The sequence below is a fragment of the Thamnophis elegans genome, chromosome 2, assembly GCF_009769535.1.
Source record: "Thamnophis elegans isolate rThaEle1 chromosome 2, rThaEle1.pri, whole genome shotgun sequence".
In the NCBI taxonomy this organism is placed as follows: Eukaryota; Metazoa; Chordata; class Lepidosauria; order Squamata; family Colubridae; genus Thamnophis; species Thamnophis elegans.
The window spans coordinates 160741895-160763762 of NC_045542.1; the positions used below are offsets into that span (position 1 = coordinate 160741895).

A 21868-nucleotide genomic window follows, 5' to 3' on the forward strand; every position below is an offset into this window, starting at 1 on the left:
CTTGGCAGTCTGCATTGATTGTGGCTCTTGGAGGGGGGAGTGGTTGCCCAATCTGGGCAGCTTAGTAAATGTAGAAGATTTAAACAGCTTTTTCCAATGAAGAGTCCTCAGCATTTGTCCTCCCCACCCCCACAAAACTTGAAACTCAGGAGTGCAACGGCTGCTTTTCAGAATAATTCCTTTAATTCAAAGGTTTAAGCTTTTGCACAGTTCTGCTTTTTTTTTTTCAAAATGCTAGGAAAAGATACTCCCAGCCTCCTGATTTTTGGTTACCCTGCATCAGTGATTCCCAACTTGGGGACTTCAACTCCCAAAATTCCTAGCAATGGGCCATGCTGCGTGATGTATTCTGGGAGTTGGAGTCCACCCATCCCACCCTGGCCAGGGGTGGGAAACGCTGCTCTGGAAAATGCACCGGCCTCTCCGCGGACAATGTCTCCAAAGAGTTAAAGTAGCCAGAGAGTTGGTTTGCCAGAGACAGCCGGAAATGTAACAAGGATTTCGATAAAAAAGTGGAGAGGGAGAGGAAAAGGGAGGAAAAACAAATGTAGAATTTGAATCTGCCCTCCTTTCTCCCCGCTTTTGATCTGTGAAAAGTGCTTTTGATCTGCGACTTCTTTGCTTTGGGAAGAAGAGAGGGGTTCGAAGAGACATCCCAGAATATTCTCCCGAGCTTTTCCTTAATGGCTCCTTTTCCTTCCTCTTTAGACTCAACTTCATCTCGGGTTTCATTCTGAGGCAGATCCTAGCTAAACCATGGTGGGGGCCGCCCTGTTTGACTTAGAAGAAATGTCCCTTAAGTTCTGGGAGTTGATGTGCAGGTAAGAGACCAACTCCTGGCAAAACAGCCAATCTTTGCTTTCCTGCAGCCTGGCATGTCGCATTTTTGCCCAAGCCACACTCCTGATCTGAAGAGCTGGATTGCAGCTCCCATCATTGTGCTGGCTGGGGATAATGGGAGTTGTGGTTGGGTAGAAGCGATGCCCTATATGGAGTTTGTGGACCCACTGCAGGGTCCTGAGCTCTGGAAGATGGGGGCTGATGGAGGGTTTGCTTGCGAAGGATTGGGAAAGTATATTCTCATTTATTTAGCCTTTTGCCTGGAAGTTCACAATTAACAATACGAAGCAACCTTTTCTTGATGGTGTGCACCTTCCTGTTATGCTTGAACTCATCATGGTGCTATTGTTGTTTTGTGTTAGGGTTGGAGTTTGTGATTTTAAAATGTTGTCATGCTTCAACCCCGCCACCCCCCGCCCTCCCCACTGTAGACGTTTGTGGATAATATGAGTAGCAGTTTTCCTGGTGTAAAGTCCAATACATTTAAGCTCATAAATGCCAAACAAGAAACTTAAAAGGAGGCTTGAATAACATAGCATTTAATCTCGATCAAGGTTAAATGGTCAAAGAGCCGAGGTGGCGCAGTGGTTAGAGTGCAGTACTGCAGCCACTTCAGCTGACTGTTAGCTGCAGTTCGGCGGTTCAAATCTCACCGGCTCAGGGTTGACTCAGCCTTCCATCCTTCCGAGGTGGGTGAAATGAGGACCCAGATTGTTGGGGGCAATATGCTAACTCTGTAAACCGCTTAGAGAGGGCTGAAAGCCCTATGAAGCGGTATATAAGTCTAACCGCTATTGCTATTGCTAACTCTTCCAAACACATGTAAGATCCATGCAGTTTATACAGTTTTTTATTTTTATACAGTTAGAAATGTCATAAAATAACATCCTGGCTTCCTTATTGGTTTTGAATATTCCTGCAAAATGATACAATACCCCTCCATTGGCCTTATCTGCCTTATCTCTTCCCTCTGTTCTCTTGATTGGCCATTTGGCCCCCTGTTGTGAAGCGGGACAGATCAAAGGTGAGATAAGATCTTATGCAGAAGGGGGACAGATCAAAGGTGAGGCATATGTTTTGACAAATGCCAGGTACTTTACAAACCCCAATAACAGCATTTTTCCTTTAGTAGATTTTTATTATTATTATTTTCCCTTCTACAACACCTTACAGTCATTATATCAGCATTTTTCCTTAGTTGCAGGAAATACAAATATCAGGGTCTAATGTGGCATATTTGTGTTACAACTACAAAGGGAATAACAAAAGGCATAACATATATGGGTTACAGGAAACAAATATTCACAGCATGCAAGTATACAAAGGCATCATCTAGGATAGTATTATTCAGTGTTCTGAGCCCCTCCTCCGTCCAGTAACGAATGCCGAGACAAGCTTAACTGGAATGTCACAGCACTTTATTAGCAAGAAACCAAAACCTCGGTGGCTGAAAGCCAAGCATAACAAACAGATAAGAACCTTGGCAGCAACTCAGACTTCGACAGATAACAGCTTCTCCAGCATTAGGAATGACGTTGAATCCTGCAAAACCAGGCTCCTCCCAATCTCTCTTTAAATACTATCTTGAGAGGAGCCTAATTACAATCACTTGGGTCCAATTATCTTTGGTAACTGCGTAGCTGCTCTCTACGTCGATCTGTCCGGCGTTGCCAGGCATCCAGAAACAACTCCCTTGGCTCCTCCCCACTGCTCCAATGCAGGACTTCAGGATCACACTCCCTTGTCTCCTCCCCACTGCTCCAAGGCTCAGGCGCCTCCTGGTGGCCAACCAGCCTCTCTGTGCCCTGCTCGGAGTTGGAACCCTGTCCAGGGTCCTCCACATCCTCCAGAGCCGACTCATAGGGCCCCTCACTGTCGGAGTCTGGTGGCAGCTCCAACGGCTCCTGCTGGGCCACAGCAATTCAGTATATCCTTATTACTAATCCCCTTCACTGGGTTACTATTAAAGCCATCGTTTTTTTATATCCGAATGGCATAGGGCTGTAATGTGGCACGCAGAGCCTCTCAGGGCACATGAGGCGTCGCCCCAGCTCAGCTCCACCGCACATGTGCACGCACCTCCCGCCCGCTGATTTTCGAGTTCTCTGCTGCACATACGTGGGGGTGGGGCGTGTGCAGGTTCCCCTCTGCAGGCCTTTTTTTGGTCCTGCAGAGGCCTAGTAGGCCCAATATGGGGCGCTGGGTGGGTGGGTGCGCGCCCAGTGGTGGAATTCAGCCAGTTTGTGCCACTTTGGGAGACTTTGTTAACTTTCTGAGCAGTTTGATGAATAGTTGTTGGAAGAAATCATTAGGGCAGGGAATTATTATTTGAATCCCACTACTGGGTGTGCCCCCACCCCTCATGGCCCATTTTTGCTCCCAGGAGTCTCCACGTGGCCCATCATGCCAGGTAAGTGCAGGGCCTGTGCGGATGCTCTGGGAGGGCAAAAAATGGGCCTCCCAGAAATCCAGAAACGGGCCTGTTTATGGCCTCTGGGGGGGCTCCGGAGCCTGGGGAAGACCGTTTTCGCCCTCCTGGAGGCTTGAGGAACGGACCCTGGGGAAGGCAAAGATGGCCCTTTCCACCATGGTGTAGGAGGCCAAGTAGGCCACGCCCACACAACAACTGGGCAGAGAATCAGTTGCTAACATTTTTCAATCCCCTGATTATATGGGATAAGAGAACCCAAATTTAAGGGGCAGTGTTGTGGCCCAGCAGGAGCCATTGGAGCTGCCACCAGACTCCGACAGCGAGGGTCCCATGAGTCGGCCCTGAAGGATGTGGAGGACCCTGGACAGGGTTCCGACTCCGAGCAGGGCGCAGAGAGACTGTTTGGCCACCAGGTGGCACCTGCGCCTTGCACCAGTGGGGAGGAGACAAGGGAGAGTGATCCAGAAACCAGCAGTGAGTTGTTCCTGGATGCACGCCATCAAAGAGCTACTCAACATCAAGAACAATTACGCAATTACAGGAGGTAATTGCGCTCAGCTGGTGGTCATTAGGCTCCTCTCCAGACTATAAAAAAGACTGCTTGTGACACACCCCTCTTGCAGAAGTCAACGCTTTAACTAAAGAGAACGTAACTAACTTGGCAGGCTGGATTGCTGCCAAGGTTTGTCTGAGTTGCCGCCACGGTTTGTCGGCCTTGCTGCCAAGGTCCTTATCTGTTTGTTTGCTTGGCTTTCAGCCACCGAGATTTTGGCTTCTTGCTATTAAAAGTACATTCTAGTTAAGCTTGTCTCGGCTTTCGTTACTGGACGGAGGAGGGGGTCAGAACAGATACCGTCTTGAAAAATAGAACAAGGGGTCTTAGTTCCCAACTCTCTCCGTCTTGCGCCCTGTAGATTTTACAGGACAATAGTGAAGTGCCATCTCTGGGCACCACGGCTGCCTTACGGAATTTCCCCCCTCCCTCCCTGCCAAGATTTGTCGTCCAATTTTGCTTTTCGACATGACAGAGATGGACGACAGTGATTTATTTTGCCAGGGGAGGGGACTAATTCTATTAACCATATTTAATTAATTTGACGTTAGGTTTCTATGCCAATGCAATGCAATCAAATTTAGGAATTTTTTTTTGTCCTGGCCACGCTGATTTCTTTGGAAGATGCCACTTGGTATGAAATCTCTTTTGCCTTTTTGTGAGGGAAAAGTGCTTTAGGTGTGACCTGGAAATTGGAGAATAAAATCCTTGTGATAACTGGTTTCACACACTCTACTAAGCGACGGTTATTTAATAATGGGTTGTTGAATTGCCCACAATGTGCTGGGTTTGCGCAACACACTAAATTTAGCACGTTATGTCTCTTTCCAGGGGAGAGCCTCAGCCCAAGGTATCACCTGTAGGAGACTCATTAGCTTGACCTAAAACTTGTTCAGATGACCCATCGCAAGGCCAAAAGTTGGAAGAGAACGTTTTTTTGTGATGCTGGCTGCTACGGAGAGGAAGAACCAACTCAGCCTTGAGCCAAAAATTCACCTCACCCAAAACAAAAATGAACGATAAGCTGCAAGAGGGACTCGACAAGGAAGAACCGATGGAGGAATTGGGACTAGGCCCAAAAACGTATCCCAATTCCAACCACTTGGATACACAGATTAAGATTGAGCCAGGGGAAGAGATACCCCAAATTCCTGTACTGCAGTGGCAGGGATCCCCAAAAAGGAAACAGGTCCTTTTATCCAACCGGAGCAAACCACAGCTGTCAGAGCCCCCCGCACTGCAGGAGGACCTCAAAGCTTTTTGGGATGATTTGAAGGGGGTGAAAGAGGCTCGTTGGGGAGGAAGCAGACGGCCACCTGGCCCCAGAGAAGCCAAGAAGGCCAATGGCAACCCCAGCGCCCAGGAGACTGATGGGAAAAGGAAGGCGGCCATCTTGAGGGGGAAAGCCAGCTGCCAGGAGTGGCCGCGTCAACGTTTTCGGCAATTTTGCTACAAGGAAGCTGAGGGCCCCCGCGAGGCTTGCATCCAACTTCGAGACTTCTGCCATCGCTGGCTGAAGCCGGAGAGGCACACCAAGGAGCAGATCTTGGAGTTGGTGATTCTGGAGCAGTTCCTGGCCATCCTGCCCCAAGGGATGCAGCGCTGGGTCCAAGAGAGCGGGGCAGAGACTTGTGCCCAAGCGGTGCGCCTGGCCGAGGAGTTCCTCCAAAGGGATGACCCGAATTCTGAAGACGAGGTGAGAGTAAGAGCAGGGATGGGTGGGCTTCAAAAATTTTAGCAAGGGGTTCTCTGCCGGGTTGCTGGGCGGGTGTGGCCATGGTGGGTGTGGCCTAGTTGGTCTCCCGCTCCGCAGCGGGAGGGGGGGCGTTTTTGCTCTCCCCAGGTTCCGGAGGTTTTCCTTGAGCCTCCAGGAGGGCGAAATGAGGCCAGAAATGAACTTCCTGAACTTCTGGGAGGCCTGTTTTTGTCATCCCTGAGTCTCCTCACATGCCCTGCACTTACCTGCATCCCAAACTGCCCATGTGGGGACTCCTGGGAGGGTAGGGATGGGCGTGGCCAGCCAGGAGTGGGATTTGGAGGTTCTCTGAACTGTACAGAATCTTAGCTAGAGGTTCTCCCCCAAACCCCCACGAACCCTCAGCCGAGCCCACCCCTGGGCGAGAGTTTGTGAGGAGGGAAAGGGGTTCCACAGTTTAACCCAATCCACTCCTCGGATTTACATCTACATGTATTTTAACTCCATCATGCGCATGAGAAATATTGGTCCCGCTGATCGTTTGAAGTATTACAGGAAGTCCTCCACCTAACCATTACCACGGCACTGGAAAAAAGGGACTTATGACCCTTTTCCACACTTACGACTGTTGCAGCATCGCCATGGACACATGTGATCAAAATCCAGAGGCTTGGCAACCAGCATGTATTTATGACGGTCGCAGTGTCCCCTTTTGCGACCTTCTGACAAGCAAAGTCGGCATATGGAGTATCAGGTTGACTCTGAGAGCATTGCCCCCAATCTTCAGACCCCTTTTCATGGAGCACTTTCCCCCCCTTTTTTTCCCCATTAAACTAGACATACCCACTTCCTGCAACCGTTCTTCATATGTTTTAGCCTCCAGTCCAGGGGTGGGTTCCTGCCAGTTCTAACCTCTTCTATAGAAAAGGTTCCACAAATCTACAGTGCTGTTTAGAACCGGTTCCAGCTCCCTCCCCCCATCCATCCGCACATCATCAAGATGAAGAGCGAGAGGAGGAATTCTGGGAGTTGAAGTCCACAAGTCTTAAAGCTGTCAAGTTTGAACACCCCTGGGTTTTTCTCTCTCTAAAGGGTTAGGGGTGCAAGGGTCTTGTAACTTGACAGCGTTAAAACTTGCGTGCTTCAATGCCAGAGTTCCTGAGCCAACATTTTGGTTGCTAAGCAATAGCGTTGTTAAGTGAGTTTCACCACATTTTACAAGTTGGCCATGCCCACCCAGTCACATGGCTGGCAAGCCACTCCCACCCGGTCACATGGCCTGCAGTTCCACTCCCACAAAGCAGGCCACACCTAGAGAAGAGATTCTAAAAGTTTTTGAAACCCACCACTGCTCCAGTCCCCTCATCATCTTTGTTGCTCTTCTCTGCACTCTTTCTTTATTTGCTTTGATTTCTTCCTCCATTTCAGGTGTCGAGTCCATTTAAAGACACATCTCGCAATGTCCCCAAGGCCAGACCCGTCCTCTTTGATTCGCAGCAGAGACAACTTAGCAAAAATCAGCAAGATCACAGCGTGGAAGGCAGGCATTACTGTGGTACGTGAGAGCCTAGCCTGATGCCATATTGGGAAAGGCTGATCTGATTGATATATACATGATTGGTTTCCAGTATGTCTAAATCTCTGAATAGAGATGCGGCGCCGCAGTGGTTAGAGTGCAGTACTGCAGGCTACTTCTGCTGACTGCTGGCTGCCTGCAATTGGACAGATCGAGTCTCACCAGGCTCAAGGTTGACTCAGCCTTCCATCCTTCCGAGGTGGGTAAAATGAGGACCCAGGTTGTTGGGGGGGAGGGGCAATAGGCTGACTGTCAGCGTTCCAAGTTTCATGCAGAATTAAATCAGAGTCCAAGGCAGAGCTATCCTTAAAGTTCCAATTTAATAAGACAGACATGTTGGCAACGAACTGTGGAATCCCAATTCTGGAAGTTACCTAGGATTCCCACCCAGTTGAAAGTTCATGATCTTGTCCCCACACCCACAAACCCATCACTTGGTCCAATCTTCTTCGGCCACGCTGGCATCTCCACCCAGCTGGTTCCGGTCAGGTGCAGAGGTGCAGAGGTGCAGAGACAAAAGATGACCTTGGGCTTCTAGAAAGGAATGACAACAACACATTCCACAATTCTACTCCTTTCTATTCCCCCTTCCCAACTTCTGCATTAATGAAACAGCATAATGAAATAAGAGAGAGTGTGGCAGGCCAAAGATCCTAAAAGGGATATAACTGCAGGCCTGACACTGACTCTGTAAACTGCTTAGAGAGCCCTGTAAAAGCACTGTGAAGCGGTATATAAGTCTAAGTGCTATTGCGAAAAGTCAGGGCACTTTAAAATAAGCCAGAGGCAGATAAAACCTTAAGAGAAAAACAACAGTGTTGTTGTTAGTTGTGAAGTCATGTCCCATCCATCGTGACCACAATGTTCCTCCAGGCCTTCCTGTCCTCTGCCATCCTCTGGAGTCCATTTAAACGACAACATTAAAGAAAAGGAAAAATGGTTTTGCCACTGAAAATATTTTGCTGAGTAAGCAAAACATCTCCAGACACGCAAGCGTTTGTAATGCTACTTCCAGTTCCCTCATAGCAAAAACTTTGTGAGGTAGGTTGGGTTGAGAGAGGGATAAACAGGCCCAGAGTCCCCCAAGAGCTTCTGTGGCAGAGGTGGTGTTGCACCCCAATTGGGTCCCAGCCTGGCGCCAAAGCCAATAAAGACCACCAGACACGAGGAATCAAATTTTTCAGATTCTTTTATTGGAGTACTCCAGTAAAAGGATCCCGGCGCCTGAAAAGCGCCGAGAGACCCCGAACAATGCACAAGCGTACATTTTATACAGTGACGATTGAGGAAGTTAACACCCTAAGAATCAAGTATTGATCACTTGACATGTTTCTTTTGATTGGATTCTTCTAGTAGTGGATGATCACTTGAATATAGAATAGTGTTCTGACCCCCTCCTCCGTCCAGTAACGAAAGCCGAGACAAGCTTAACTGGAATGTATTTTAATAGCAAGACCAAAACTTCGGTGGCTAAAAGCCAAGCATAACAAACAGATAAGAACCTTGGCAGCAACTCAAACTCAGGCAGCAATAAACACAGATAAGGCTTGGCAGCAATCCAGCCTGCGAAGCTCACAGTAATGTCGTCCAACATTCAATCCTACAGTAATGTCCTCCGATATTCAATCCTGTGTTGACTTCTACAAAGAGGGCCGTGTGCACAAGTAGCTTTTATAGTCTGGAGAGGAGCCTAATAACCATCAGCTGAGCACAAGTACCTCCTGTAATTGCGTAATTTTTCCTGACGCCTAGTAGCTCTTCGATGGCATGCATCCAGGAACAACTCACTGCTGGTTTCTGGATCACTCTCCTTTGTCTCCTCCCCACTGGTCCAAGGTTCAGGCGCCACCTAATGGCCAACCAGTCTCTCTGCGCCCTGCTCGGAGTCAGAACCCTGTCTAGGGTCCTCCACATCCTCCAGGGCCGACTCATGGGACCCCTCGCTGTCGGAGTCTGGTGGCAGCTCCAACGGCTCCGCCACAACAGAATAGAATAGAATAACAGCATGGATTTATCTTTTGTCTCCTTTTTAGGAGACGGTGAGGAATCTGGTGAGCGAGAGATCTCTCCTGCGGGAACTGAAAAGCATGCAGAGGCTGTCCAGACACTGCCTGGAAGAGGGAGAAGCATTTCCTGGAAGAACGGAAAGCGTAAGAGCAGCCCACTTCAAAAAGCCAAGATCTCTGTTTCACGAGAGGACGGACCCACAACTCACATGCAACCAAGGTCCGCCTTGGAAAATCTGGAGCCCTGCAGGAGGGAGGAGAGTAAGCTGGGCCGCCGTCCAGGTGTCTTAATAGACACCAAATGTTGTAAGTCCTTAGACTCTGTGGCCACCCCCAGCCAGAGGGGGCTCTTCCCTAACCTTCAACGTATCCTCAAGGGCGAGCAATCCTCCAGCTGTCTGAGCTATGGGAAAAATTCCCATCACGGTTTAAGCCCAGCCGAACATAGGGGCGAGCCTTCAGGATGTTCGGATTGCAGGAAGGACTTGGTTCTTACGAAGCGGGGAAGTTTGGATCGAGGAGAGGAGCTTTACAGGTGTTTAACCTGTGGGGAAAACGTTACTCTCTACTCCGGCCTGATGAAACAGGAGAGGATCCACTCTGGGGAGGAATTGTGTCCTTCCATGAGCAGCGGGCAAAGATATCCTCCAAGGGGAGGCCTTTCCACCTTGGAAGAGCAGGTTTCAGCGGGGGAGAAGCCCTATCAGTGCCCCACTTGTGGGAAGAGCTTCCATAAAAGCTCAGCTTTTCGGTTCCACAAGCGAATCCATACTGGGGAGAGACCTTACACCTGCGGCGACTGTGGGAAAAGCTTCAGCCAAAGGTCCAATCTGATCTTGCACGAGAAAACGCACACAGGAGTCAAACCCTTCCGGTGTTCAGACTGTGGGAAGGCCTTCCTTCGGAGCTCCGACCTCGTGAGGCACGAGATCACCCACACCGGAGAGAAACCCTACACCTGCCCGGAGTGCGGCCGCTCCTTCAGCCACCACTCGACTCTGATTGCTCATGAGAGGACCCACACCGGGGAGAAGCCCTACAAGTGTTCAGTCTGCGGGCGGAGCTTCCGGCACCACTCAGGCCTTATCAAGCACGAGAGGACCCACACCGGAGAGCGGCCCTACACGTGTCTGGCCTGCGGAAAGAGTTTCAGCCAGAGCTCCGGGCTTACACTTCACTCGAGAACTCACACCGGCGAGAAGCCCTACCAGTGCTCGGTTTGTGGAAAGAGCTACACGCAGAAGTCGAAATTGACGAAACACGAGAAGACTCATTTGGTGGAGATGGTGCAGTAGCTACCCAAGGAAAGAGGATCCATTTAGGGACTCCCGGACATTAATGGTCTGACTTGGGGCTGGTTGGTTGTCAATAACAAAGCGTGTCAATAGCAAATATGGATGGATGGATGGTTACATCCAAAGGCTACCTTCATCCAAAAACTGGCCTTCATTAACTAGCAAAGATGGCTGTGAATCTCAGGGCTCAAAGGAAGAAGAATCGGTAACTCTCAAGGCACCAGCAGAAAAGGTCTCCCATTAGGACAGAGTTTCCCAGCCTTTCTGGCGGGCTGGAGCAGGAGGGAGGGAGGAGGGAGAAGACAGGATGATTTGGTGAGAGAGGCAAGCGCAAGTGTGTATTTAGGTATTTAATAAATTTATAGGCCGCCCAATCCCAAAGGACTCTGGGCGGCTTACAGAAATACATTTTTAAAAGAAATAAAGAATAAAAAAAAGAGAAAAACAGATTAAAAGATCATTTCATGCACTCAATCTAAGCGGGGCTGGACCTCATTCATGAGGTCAACAGCCCCAGGCCTGCCGGAATAGCCAGGTTTTGGTAGCTTTTCGGAAGGCCGTGAGAGTGGGAAGGATCCGGATCTCTGGGGGTAGATCGTTCCATAGGGTCGGAGCGGCTACAGAGAAGGCCCTCCCCTGGGGAGCCGCCAGCCGACATTGTCTGGTCGAGGGCACCTGGAGAAGGCCCACCCTGTGCGATCTTATCGGCCGTTGGGAGGTATGTGGCAGGAGACGGTCTCGCAGATATCCGGGTCCTAAGCCATGTAGGGCTTTAAAGGTAATTAATTAATGTGCACCAGTGACAGTGCCAACACTCAGGCGAGTGTGGCTGCAGGCTCCTGTGATGAGGCTCCTGTGTGTGGGGCTGTTCGCACACTCAGAGGCATGCCCACCAGCTGGCCACTCACGGGGACGGTCGCAATTGACCTACGGCCTGGTGGCGGCCCAGAGGTAGGGGAACCCTTGCCTTAGGACAGCTGACAAAAAGGCAAGTTTTGCAATGTTTTTGCCTTGGTAATGTTTGCTTTGTATATATATATATTTTAATCAAGATGTTCTCCCTTTTTAAATTCAGTTTTAGCTTCTATTAGAAGCTAAAATGGGTGTGGAGCCTTCTTGGCTGCAGGGTGTTTTCTGACCTGTGACCTGCAGCCAAGATGGCTCCACACCCATTTGCACCACTCAGGAGACCCCTGAGATCACAGATGAACCTCCAAGTGGCCTCAACGACTCTCTAAAAAGAATGCAAATGACCAGCTGTCTGGAAAGGAGTATCAATCTTTCCATTCCCCATCCAAGCTTCTTGGATGAGAAGCCAATCGTCTTCATACATTTCAAGAGAGAAACAGGTTCTCGGGTGCTAAATTGTCTTGCTCACAAGGAACCCAGAGATAGATCGCCAGAAACAAGAATAACAGGATTGGAAGGGATCTTGGAGGTCATCTAGTCCAACCCCGTGCTCAAGCAGGCGACACTACACCAGGGAGGGCAAACCTTTTCGGCACTGAGTGCCCAAAATAGAACATGTGTGCACGGCGGAAACCCAAACACCAGCTGGCTGGTGTGCGTCCGTGCGCTGGCCAGCTGGTCTTTGCATCAGAGCACTGGAACCCCGAAGACCAGCTGGCTGGTGCACACATGTCTGTTTTTTAGGCCGTTTTCTCAGCCATTTTCAGGCCGTTTTCAGGCTGTTTTCTGGTGCTCCGGCGCCTGTGAAGACTAGCTGGCTCTCGTATCTCTTGTCCAAAGTCTCCACAAATAGAATTGGACAAATGGAGCATCCACAACTGCTGAAGGCAAGCTGATCCACTGATTTAATTCTTCTGCCGGATGATCTTCTCCAGTTGATCGCTATTGGTTGGAAGTGAGTGCAAAGAATTAAGGTGACCGCCACCCCTCCCTCATTATCATCTGGGTCACTTTTCCTCTCACAGCATCAGAGGTGAATCCTGGAGCTTTTAACTTTTGAATTCTCTGTTTATTATATGTTGGTTGGAAAGACTCAAATCCCCAGCTTTTCAAACTGCTGAGCCTTCTATTTTTTATACCAAGTTTTTTTTAATATATTTTATTTTTGTTACATAATAAAAAAAAATTCTTTTGTGGACAGTGTTGTCTAGATTCCCCCTTTAACATTTCCACAAATACATGTCAGGCCAAGATCAGTCACATCAGCATCCCTCCCTCCTTCTGGAGTGCAACCAGACCCCCCCCCAAATTGGAGAATTCAATCCAGCCGGCAGAACAACATAATTCATTCTACATTATATTTCCATTACTTCCAATTTTAGCCATATACTTTTCTTCTCATATTTTCCCATTTCTAATTTTTAACATTAATATCATTTTTTCCCTTCTCTTCAGAAATAAATCCATTTATCATTTCTTTTCCATCTATTTTCTGTTAGCAACCTATGTCTTCAAGTTCAATTTTTATAGGATCAACATTTAACACAATTACTTTACACGTTTAGTAGTATTAGTATAGCTCACACACATCCTAAATAAAACATACTACCTTGTTTACAATATTTTATTTCATTCTACTAATTAATACCATTCTGAGTACCATTCTAACTGCTGAGCCTTCTAATCCAGCTAGGTGCCTTCAAATAAAAACCCCGTTCACTCTCCTCCATGAAGCCAGCCTTCCCTAGCCTGGCACCTTGCAAGTTGCAAACTCCAACGCCCATAAACTTATAAGCACGATGGGTGTTGGAGTCCAACGTATCTGTTAGGCGGCGCCGCCCTTTGATTAGTTCAGATCATCTGCCAGATCCCCGAATGGATTCGTGGTGGTAGTGGGGAGGTCTGACAGTCGAGCCTGCCACCCCGATTCCTAGAGAGACCGTACGAACGCGCGAGCGAGGGTGGTGGGGCCCATGAAAGGGATGGCCACCCCGATTCCTAGAGAGACCGTACGAACGCGCGAGCGAGGGTGGTGGGGGCCATGAAAGGGATGGCCACCCCGATTCCTAGAGAGACCGTACGAACGCCCGAGCGAGGAGGAGGGGGCGCGATAAAAAGGGAAGGCCACTTCCTGTTCCTTCACCCTTACGTTCCCCCTCCTCGCCACTTCCTCTTCTCTCGTTCCCCCCCACATCCCCGCCCCCCCCTCCCCCGCCGGCGCCCTTCCCATCGCTCCGGCGGAGGCTGGCCCGCCTGGCGGCACTTGCGATCGCCGCGGCTTTTCGGCGAAGCGGCTTCCGCGACGCACCTTGCAGGTGGGGTTGAGCGGGGAGGATCCGTTTTTTTTCCGAGGCTGGTTTTTGCAGACAAAAGGAGCTTGGGGAGGTGGGGGGGGGGCAGAGGCAGGAGGGGGTGGAATGGGATGGGGAGGGGAGGGAGCGCAGCCGCAGAACTGGGGCAATCGGGGGGAATGGGAGGGGTCTCCTCCCCCGCCCCCTTTAAATGGGGAAGAGGGACACTCCCCCCCCCAATAAAAGCTCCTTTTGCTTCCCTGCCTTAAACCTGATCTGAGCTCCGCAGAAGCAGACAGATGTCAAAGCCTTTCCTTGCATGGGAAAAAGTGGGGAGGGGGGGTTGCAGCCAAACCTTTGCAAAGTGGGCTGCGTTTATTTTATTTTGTTTTATTATATTTGCTTTATTTTATTTGTCAGATTTACCTTGGGTTCTCCTCTCTCTCACGAAGTGGCTCGGAGGGCGGGGGGGGGGTGCAAACAGAACCAGGAATGGAAGCATGTCAATTGCCAATGTTTTGTTTGCAATTGCAAAAACCCTTAGCAACCATAGAAATACATTTGAGTAGCAGTCAAAACCCATTTCCTGACCGTGAGAACACAAACAACCAGTGGGAGCGGCTTGCCTTGGAAGTTGTCGGTGCCCCATCACTGGTGGCTTTTAACAAGAATAGAATAGGAATAGGACTAGAAAGAGTTGGAAGGGACCTTGTAGGTCATCTAGTCCAACCCCCTGCTTAAGCAGGAAACCCTACACCATTTCTGACGGAGATTGGACAGCCATTTGTCTGGAATGATATAATAAAGTCTCATGCCCTGGCAGAGTGGGTGTGGGGTGGACTAGATGACCTCCAAGGATCCTTCCAACTCTGTTATTCTGTTATCCTTGTTAAATAAACAAGATTACGAGAGGAGAGGTGTTAAAAATATTGCCAATGGGAGCCGAGGTGGCGCAGTGGTTAAATGCAGCACTGCAGGCTACTTCAGCTGACTGCAGTTCAGCAGTTCGGCTGTTCAAATCTCACTGGCTCAGGGTTGACTCAGCCTTCCATCCTTCTGAGGTGGGTAAAATGGGGACCCGGATTGTTGGGGGCAATATGCTGACTCTGTAAACCGCTTAGAGAGGGCTGAAAGCCCTATGAAGCGGTATATAAGTCTAACTGCTATTGCTATTGCTAAGCTCCTTCTGACTGGATCTCTAGCTTGCTTGGAGGGAAAAAAAACTCGGCACATATTTGGAGGGTTTTCTGGAGCTAAGGGTTGGAGCTGACCTCATCTGGGAGGCTGTGATGATCTTGAGAAAGAGTGAAAGGCAGATGGATGATTGACAGCTCTTCTACCCCCTTCTTCCCCTGTTTAGTTAAGGCCTTGCTGGATTTGATGGTGCAGTGTATGAATGGAAGGGACTTCTGCCCCTTTAGGTATATTTTTGGGGCTCCAAGGTTGGAACCCCCCTCCCCTTGTCAACTCATTTTGGCTTCTCAATCTTGAATGAAAAGAGCCAGAATGGACTTTAGGAAGGAGAAGCCAAACTCTGCTTGCTAAACCCCCGGCTGGATAGGCAGATGCGCAAGTGTTTGAAAAGATCAGAGGAGGCAACACCCCTGCAAGTATCTTCAGCAAAGATTTCTATTCAAAGGCACAACTGCAAAAGCTAGGGGGGGGGGGGGGAAGGATGCTTGACAGGCCCAGTGCTTTATTTATCATAAATGACTGTTTTTTTTTCCCCCTGCCAAACTGTGCAGTTTAAAGTGGAGCTTTTATCTAGCTCTCTCTTTGCATTATCGAAGGAACATGTATGGAAGGGAAACACATCTAAAATGTTCCTGCTGGAGTCTTAGTCGATTGAAATAAAGAAATCCATTGATAACAATAATCCTCTTTCCCTTTTCTTCCGCCGTCTGTCGCGGAGTAGACAAACTGAATAGCCGAGGTGATATTTTGGACGGAAGTAAGATCTTTATTTTGATCTCTCGGTGTCTTTCAAGCTAGTGGAAGAAGGTGGGAGAAAAAAAAATCTAATGATAGAAACAAGGGGAGTGTTTATTCACTTTCAGAAGGTGATCAAAGAGAGATGAGTCACCAAAATAGTCCCTTCTGTACGTGTGCTCAGTTTTATCTTATCACATAATAGGAATTACTTGGAATGAGCAGGAGTTCCGTGCAATAGAAAAAGGAGGGTTTATTTATTTATTTAACTGCATTTAGAGCTTGTCCCCAATCCAAATCAGGCTCTGGGGGGGGGGACACAATTTTTGTCCCCTCCGACAATTTTTTTAGGTGTATTTATTAAATCTAATAGCCACATTTTTAGATGTATTTATTTAATTTCTAGGGACATGGTGGCTCAGTGGCTATGACATTGGGCTTGTCGATCAGAAAGGTCGGCGGTTCGAATCACTAGCGTCACGTAACGGAGGGAGCTCCCGTTATTTGTCCCAACTCCTGCCAACTGAGCAGCTCGAAAGCATGTAGAAATGCAAGTAGAAAAATAGGAACCACCTTTGGTGGGAAGGTAACAGGGTTCTGTGCGCCTTCGGCGTTTAGTCATGCCGGCCACTTGACCATGGAGACGTCTTCACACAGCGCTGGCTCTTCGGCTTTGAAATGGAGATGAGCACCGCCCCCTAGAGTCGGCAACGGCTAGCACATATGTCCGAGGGGAACCTTTACCTTATTTAATTTAGTCCTTGACTGCTGATCACTCCTGAGCTCAAGTTTTCTGTTGCTCAGCAAGATGGTCATGAAGTTAGTTTTGCCTCATTGTACGACCTTTCTTGCCACAGTTTTAAGTGCACTGGCTCACTTACTGACATGGTGATTAAGTGAACCTTGCTGCCCTATTGACTCCGCTCATCAGAAGGTCGCAAAAGATAATCGCGTGGTCACTGCAACGGTCATCAGTACATACAAGTTGTCAAGCATCTGAATTTTGATTGTGTGACCCTCGGAGAATGCAGCAACGTTTGTAAGCGTGCAAAAGGGTCATCAGTCACTTTTTTCGGTGTCATTTGTCACTATAAACAAGTGATTGTAAGTTGAGAGCTGCCTGTACAATGTAGAGGCGGCCTGATTCCAGATGATCTTTACATTGAAAAGGGTAAGATGATGGGCTCAAAATATTGAAGAACCAATAATGTTGGATACATGGGAAAGAATCTGGGTAAGAAATGTGAAATTTACACAAGCTCAAAATCTGAGAGAAAATTTTTACAAGATGTTCTATAGATGGCATTTAGATCCTAAAAAGCTGGCTTCTATGTATCCGAATGTACAGCCTAAATGTTGGAGGTGTGGTTCTCTCGATGCTACATATTATCATATATGGTGGACCTGCCAAAAGGTTAAGGCATTCTGGATAAAAATATGGTGGGTTATGCAAAATATTTTTAAAAGAAGGATAAAGTTTATTCCTCAGTTATTTTTACTAGGTATATGTACTGACTTTACAGTGGTAGAGACTAACTTGATTCTGCACCTAATAACTGCAGCAAGACTGTTGGTGGCGCAATATTGGAAGAAGGAAGACTTGCCTACAATCCAAGAATGGACATTGAAAGTCACAAACTTAGCCGAGATGGCTAAAATATCGGCGTATCTTAAAGATCACTCAAATGAGAGATATAAACGAGACTGGAAAAAATGGATTGACTATATACAAAATAAATAAGGGGCCAAGAAATTCCAGTTAGCCTATGCTTAAGATCAGAAATGATTTAAACTGTTTAAAGTTAGTTCAGTAAGAAGAAGGTCAATGTAGAATGTCATTAATTTCTTTATTTCTTTTTTCTCAATAGATTTTAGACTGTGTTAGTTAAAAATCCATACCGTGTACGGGTTCTGGGAAGTCGGGGGGGGGGGAAGGAGGAGGGGGGCTGGGGGGGGTGGAGGGAGGGAGGGGCATACAAAAAAAAATGTACTTCAATGTTTTAATGATTGACGAATGATGAAATATTTGTGTTTTTTTAAAAAGAAATAAAACTTTTTTTTTCTGAGAAAAAAAAAAGGTAAAAACAATTAAGAATTAAGATCATGAATGCCCAGAAGGCAAATTCTGTAAGGCAACAAAACATTCTAGACCCAAAGGTGATTTTTCAAGAGGCAAATGTACTTTTCTTGTTCATCGTGACCTGGATGATTGAGAATAACAATAGCAATAACACTTAGACTTATCTACTGCTTCACAGTGCTTTTACAGCCCTTCTAAGCGGTTTACAGAGTTAGCCCTATTGCCCCCTCATTTTTTTTTTACAATTTTTTTCATTTTTATTAAACAAACAACACACACAAAAATCATCATCTGACATTACATCTTGTAGAAAGTGTGTCAATTGGTTACAATTAGCTTTCGTGCATCTCTTCCAGAGTCATTACTTACATTCATATCAAATGTCAAAGTTCCTAATGAGTCTTGCTTTCAACATATCATAGTTCTCATTTGACTGAAATTGTTTTAGTGTCCTTTTGCCTAGAATAATCCATAGTTAAAAAACACAACCACCTAATGGCATTTCATTAATTATTACAGAGTCATCCAATAGCCTTAAACCTTTATAACATATTCTAAACAAAAATTAGTTGACAAAATTTCTATACCCTTCCCCGCCCCCCCCCCCCCCAATCACTGTTTACAATTTGTGTCCATGTTCCTTTTGTTATGGTAGAACATATATGTATCATTATCTGGAGCCTCATTTTATCCACCTCGGAAGGCTGGAAGGCTGAGTCAACCTTGAGCCCGGTGGGATTTGAACTGCCGAATTGCAGGCAGCCAGCAGTCAGCAGAATTTGCCTGCAGTTCTGCACTCTAACCACTGCGCCACTTCTCCAGAAAAACATCCTAGACCTGTATGGGTTCCTGGGGAATGCTGTTCCTGCCTTCAAAGTAATCCAGAGAGGAACCCAAAGCCACAAGTACTTAAAACTGCCTTTATTGCAAGGTTGCAATTATGGAGTCTTGGAAGTCTGAAAGCACGTCTCCCCTGCCGGGCCTTTACTTTCTAGACAACGAGGGAGGGGCCCTTCTGGGTTGCTTTCTGTTGTGACCCAGCAGGAGCCGTTGGAGCTGCCGATGGACTCCGATGGCGAGGAATCCTATGAGTCTGAGATGGAAGATGTGGAGGACCCTGGGTTCAGACACAGAGCAGGGACCAGAGAGGCTAGTTGGTCACCAGGAGGTGCCTGAGGCATGGAATAGTGGGGAAGATCAAAGGGAGTTTTTCCCTGACGCCAGGCAACGGAGGGCGGAGAACGGAGGCAGCAGTTACGGAGACAGACTCAGAAGAGATAATCAAGCCCAGGTGGTTGTGGCTTGGCCGCTCCCAAGAGAGTATATAAGAAGAGACTTTGGGAGGAGTCCTTTTGCAGGACACAACCGTTCGTAGTAATCTGGATAACTCCTTCTCTGGTCTGCCTTGTGTTCCCGTATCTGTTGGGAGTCTGGGTTGCTGCCAACGTCTTGCCAGTGAGTCGTGTGTGTGCTTTCAGCCAACAGGATTATAATTGCTATGAATAAAAAGTGGCAAACAGCTAAGCCTGTGTCTGCGTTCATTACCGGACGGAGTGGGGGCAGAACAGCTTTCCATGCTCCCATTTCTTCTATGGGTTGAGCAATGTCTTGTCTTCACCATGGCCTAAGCCATGTGACTGATTGTTTGGGTTTGAGGGGAAAACCTTTACTTTTAATTAGTTGAAAACCAAGGGACAAACCTCCGGTCCTTCCGACGCGCCCTAAAAAGTTGGCTTTTCCAGCAAGCTGGCCTGGCCTGAACAGAATAAAATAAATGATTAATTTAATTGTTAACTTTAATCTAATTTTTTAAATTTTATTGTTAATATTAATTAGGTCTGTTTTTGGATACTTTATTTAATTTCCTTTTTAACTTTTGTAATAAGTGTTTTTTTTTATGTTGTACGCCGCCCTGAGTCCTTTGGGAGAAGGGCGGCATATAAATCCAATAAACAAACAAACAAACAAATTTCAGAGTTGGTTTTCGCCAGATATGTGCCAATCTGATATTTCCAATAAAGCTATTCTTGGAGGAATTCACCTACCTCTGAGATTTTGCAATGGATCTATTACTTGGAACCTTGACATAATCTTTTAGAAAGTCACTTAATTTAAGATTGTTGGTGGCGCAGTACTGGAAGAAGGAAGAATTGCCTACTATTCAAGAATGGACGTTAAAAGTAGTAAACTTAGCAGAGATGGCCAAAGTCTCAGCATATTTGAAGGACTATTCAGATGAGAAATACAAGCTGGAATGGAGAAGATGGATTGACTACATTCAAAATAAATATCGGACTAAGAAATTTCAATTAGCTTATGAATGAATGAGCAAGGAATGTTATAATTTATCTAAAGTTAGCTTAATAAAAGGGGAGTTAATGTAAAAGAGGAGGTAAGATGCTATAGTTAGTTAGCTTATGTTAGTGTATGATTGTTAAATGTTTATACCCTGTATTTGGGGGGAGGGAGGGTTGGACGGGGAGGCAGGGTTGGGGCGGAGGGAGGGAAGGGGAAACATTTGTAAAATCTATTAAAACTCTTTAATAGAAAGTCACCTAACTCATCTTTCTTTGTTCTCTTTTTAACGAAGCGAGTGGCTGGCGGACCAATGGACGGCCACAAGGAAACGGTTGGCATGACGACTCCTGGATTCCTTGAGCCGTGTGTTTCCTTCCTGGAAACGGACCCCGACATTTCGGGTTTCCACAAAGTGGAAGGGATCTGTGAGATCCAGCACAGAGCGGTGGGTCTGTCAAGCATGATCCCTGTGCTGGAAGACGGCCAATCCGTCGAAGGGACGTCTTACATATGCTCGGATTGCGGGAAGAGTTTCTGCAGCATCTCCAGCCTGATCAGCCATCAAAAGCGAAACCACTCGGGGGAGAAGCCCTACAAGTGCGCGGACTGCGGGAGGAGCTTCCACCAGAGCTCGGATCTCGTGAAACACGAGAGGATCCACACGGGAGAGAAGCCGTACAAGTGCACCGTGTGCGAGAAGCGCTTCAACCAGCGCTCCTACCTGATCGTCCACCAACGCTTCCACACGGCGGAGAAGCCGTACAAGTGCTTCCTCTGCGGGAAGAGCTTCTGCTCCAACGCCCACCTCATGACCCATCAGAGGACCCACACGGGGGAACGGCCCTATCAGTGTCCCGTGTGCGGGAAGCGTTTCACAACCAGCTCCAACTTTGTCAACCACAAAAAGACCCACACGGAAGAGAAGCCGTACAACTGCTCCCTCTGCGAGAAGAGCTTCAAGCGGAGCTCGTACCTGATCCAGCACGAGAGGACCCACACGGGTGAGAAGCCGTACACCTGCCTCACCTGCGGGGAGAGCTTCGCTTCCAATTCAGGCCTTGTGAAACACCAGCGGAGCCACACGGGGGAGAGACCTTACAAGTGCTCGTACTGCGGGAAGTGCTTCAGCCAGAGCATGATCCTCACGCAGCACGAGAGGACGCACACGGGCGAGAAACCTTGCAAATGCCCGGCCTGCGGGAAAAGCTTTCGCTCCAGCTCGGATCTTGTGAAGCACAAAAGGATCCACACCGGGGAGAAACCCTACAAATGTTCCCTGTGCGGGAAAAGCTTCACCACCAGTTCGGATGTGGTGAAGCACGAGCGGACCCACACGGGGGAGAAGCCCTACAAATGCGGCACTTGTGGGAAAAGCTTCAGCCAGAGCTCACACCTCATGCAGCACCAGAGAATCCACACGGGGGAGAAACCCTACTCCTGTCTGGTTTGTGGCAGGTGTTTTACCTGCAGCGCGCACTTAGTGGTCCACAAACGGACCCACAAAGACGGGGAGGTGTTAAAAGTATAACCGTTGGTGTTGGCGGATTATGGGTTGTATTTACTAGCAGGCCTTCTGTGTGTGTGTGCGTGAGAGAGGGAGAGGGAGAGAGAGAGAAAGAGAGAAAGTGAGGGAGAGAGAAAGAGAGAGCGGAGAGAGAGAGAGAAAGAAAGAAAGGGAGAGTGAGAGAGAGAGAAAGGGAGAGAGAAATAGGGAGAGAGAAAGAGAGAGGGGGGAGAGAGAGAGAGAAAGAAAGGGAGAGAGAGAGGGGGAGAGAAAGGGGGGAGAGAGAGACAGAGAGAAAGAGAAAAAGGGAGAGGGGGAGAGAGAGAGAAAGAAAGGGAGAGAGAGAGAAAGAGAGAATGAAAGAGAAAGGGAGAAAAAGAGGGGGGGAGAGAGAGACAGAGAGAAAGGGAGAGAGAGAGAAAGGGAGAGGGAGAGAGAGAAAGAAAGGGAGAGAGAGAGA

At 47.9% G+C, this 21868-nt stretch overlaps 1 protein-coding gene across 1 annotated transcript; it reads left to right on the forward strand.

Moving 5' to 3' along the window:
* The first annotated feature begins 484 nt into the window (after positions 1-484).
* LOC116502482 (zinc finger protein 27-like) lies at positions 485-21549 on the forward strand. Its single transcript, XM_032208363.1, has 6 exons — positions 485-821; positions 4656-5520; positions 6949-7075; positions 9130-10388; positions 13430-13621; positions 20197-21549. The coding sequence occupies exons 2-6, from the start codon at positions 4837-4839 to the stop codon at positions 21430-21432; spliced, it is 3498 nt and encodes a 1165-aa protein (XP_032064254.1). The 5' UTR covers positions 485-821; positions 4656-4836; the 3' UTR covers positions 21433-21549.
* The last annotated feature ends 319 nt before the right edge of the window (positions 21550-21868 follow it).

Excerpts from the sequence above, each read along its gene's own strand:
- LOC116502482 (XM_032208363.1), top strand. The coding sequence starts at position 4,837 with ATGAACGATAAGCTGCAAGAGGGACTCGACAAGGAAGAACCGATGGAG. Across the intron at positions 10,389-13,429 it reads AGACTCATTTGGTGGAGATG|GCCACTTCCTGTTCCTTCAC; the intron begins GTGCAGTAGCTA and ends TAAAAAGGGAAG. Across the intron at positions 13,622-20,196 it reads TTCCGCGACGCACCTTGCAG|CGAGTGGCTGGCGGACCAAT; the intron begins GTGGGGTTGAGC and ends TTTTTAACGAAG.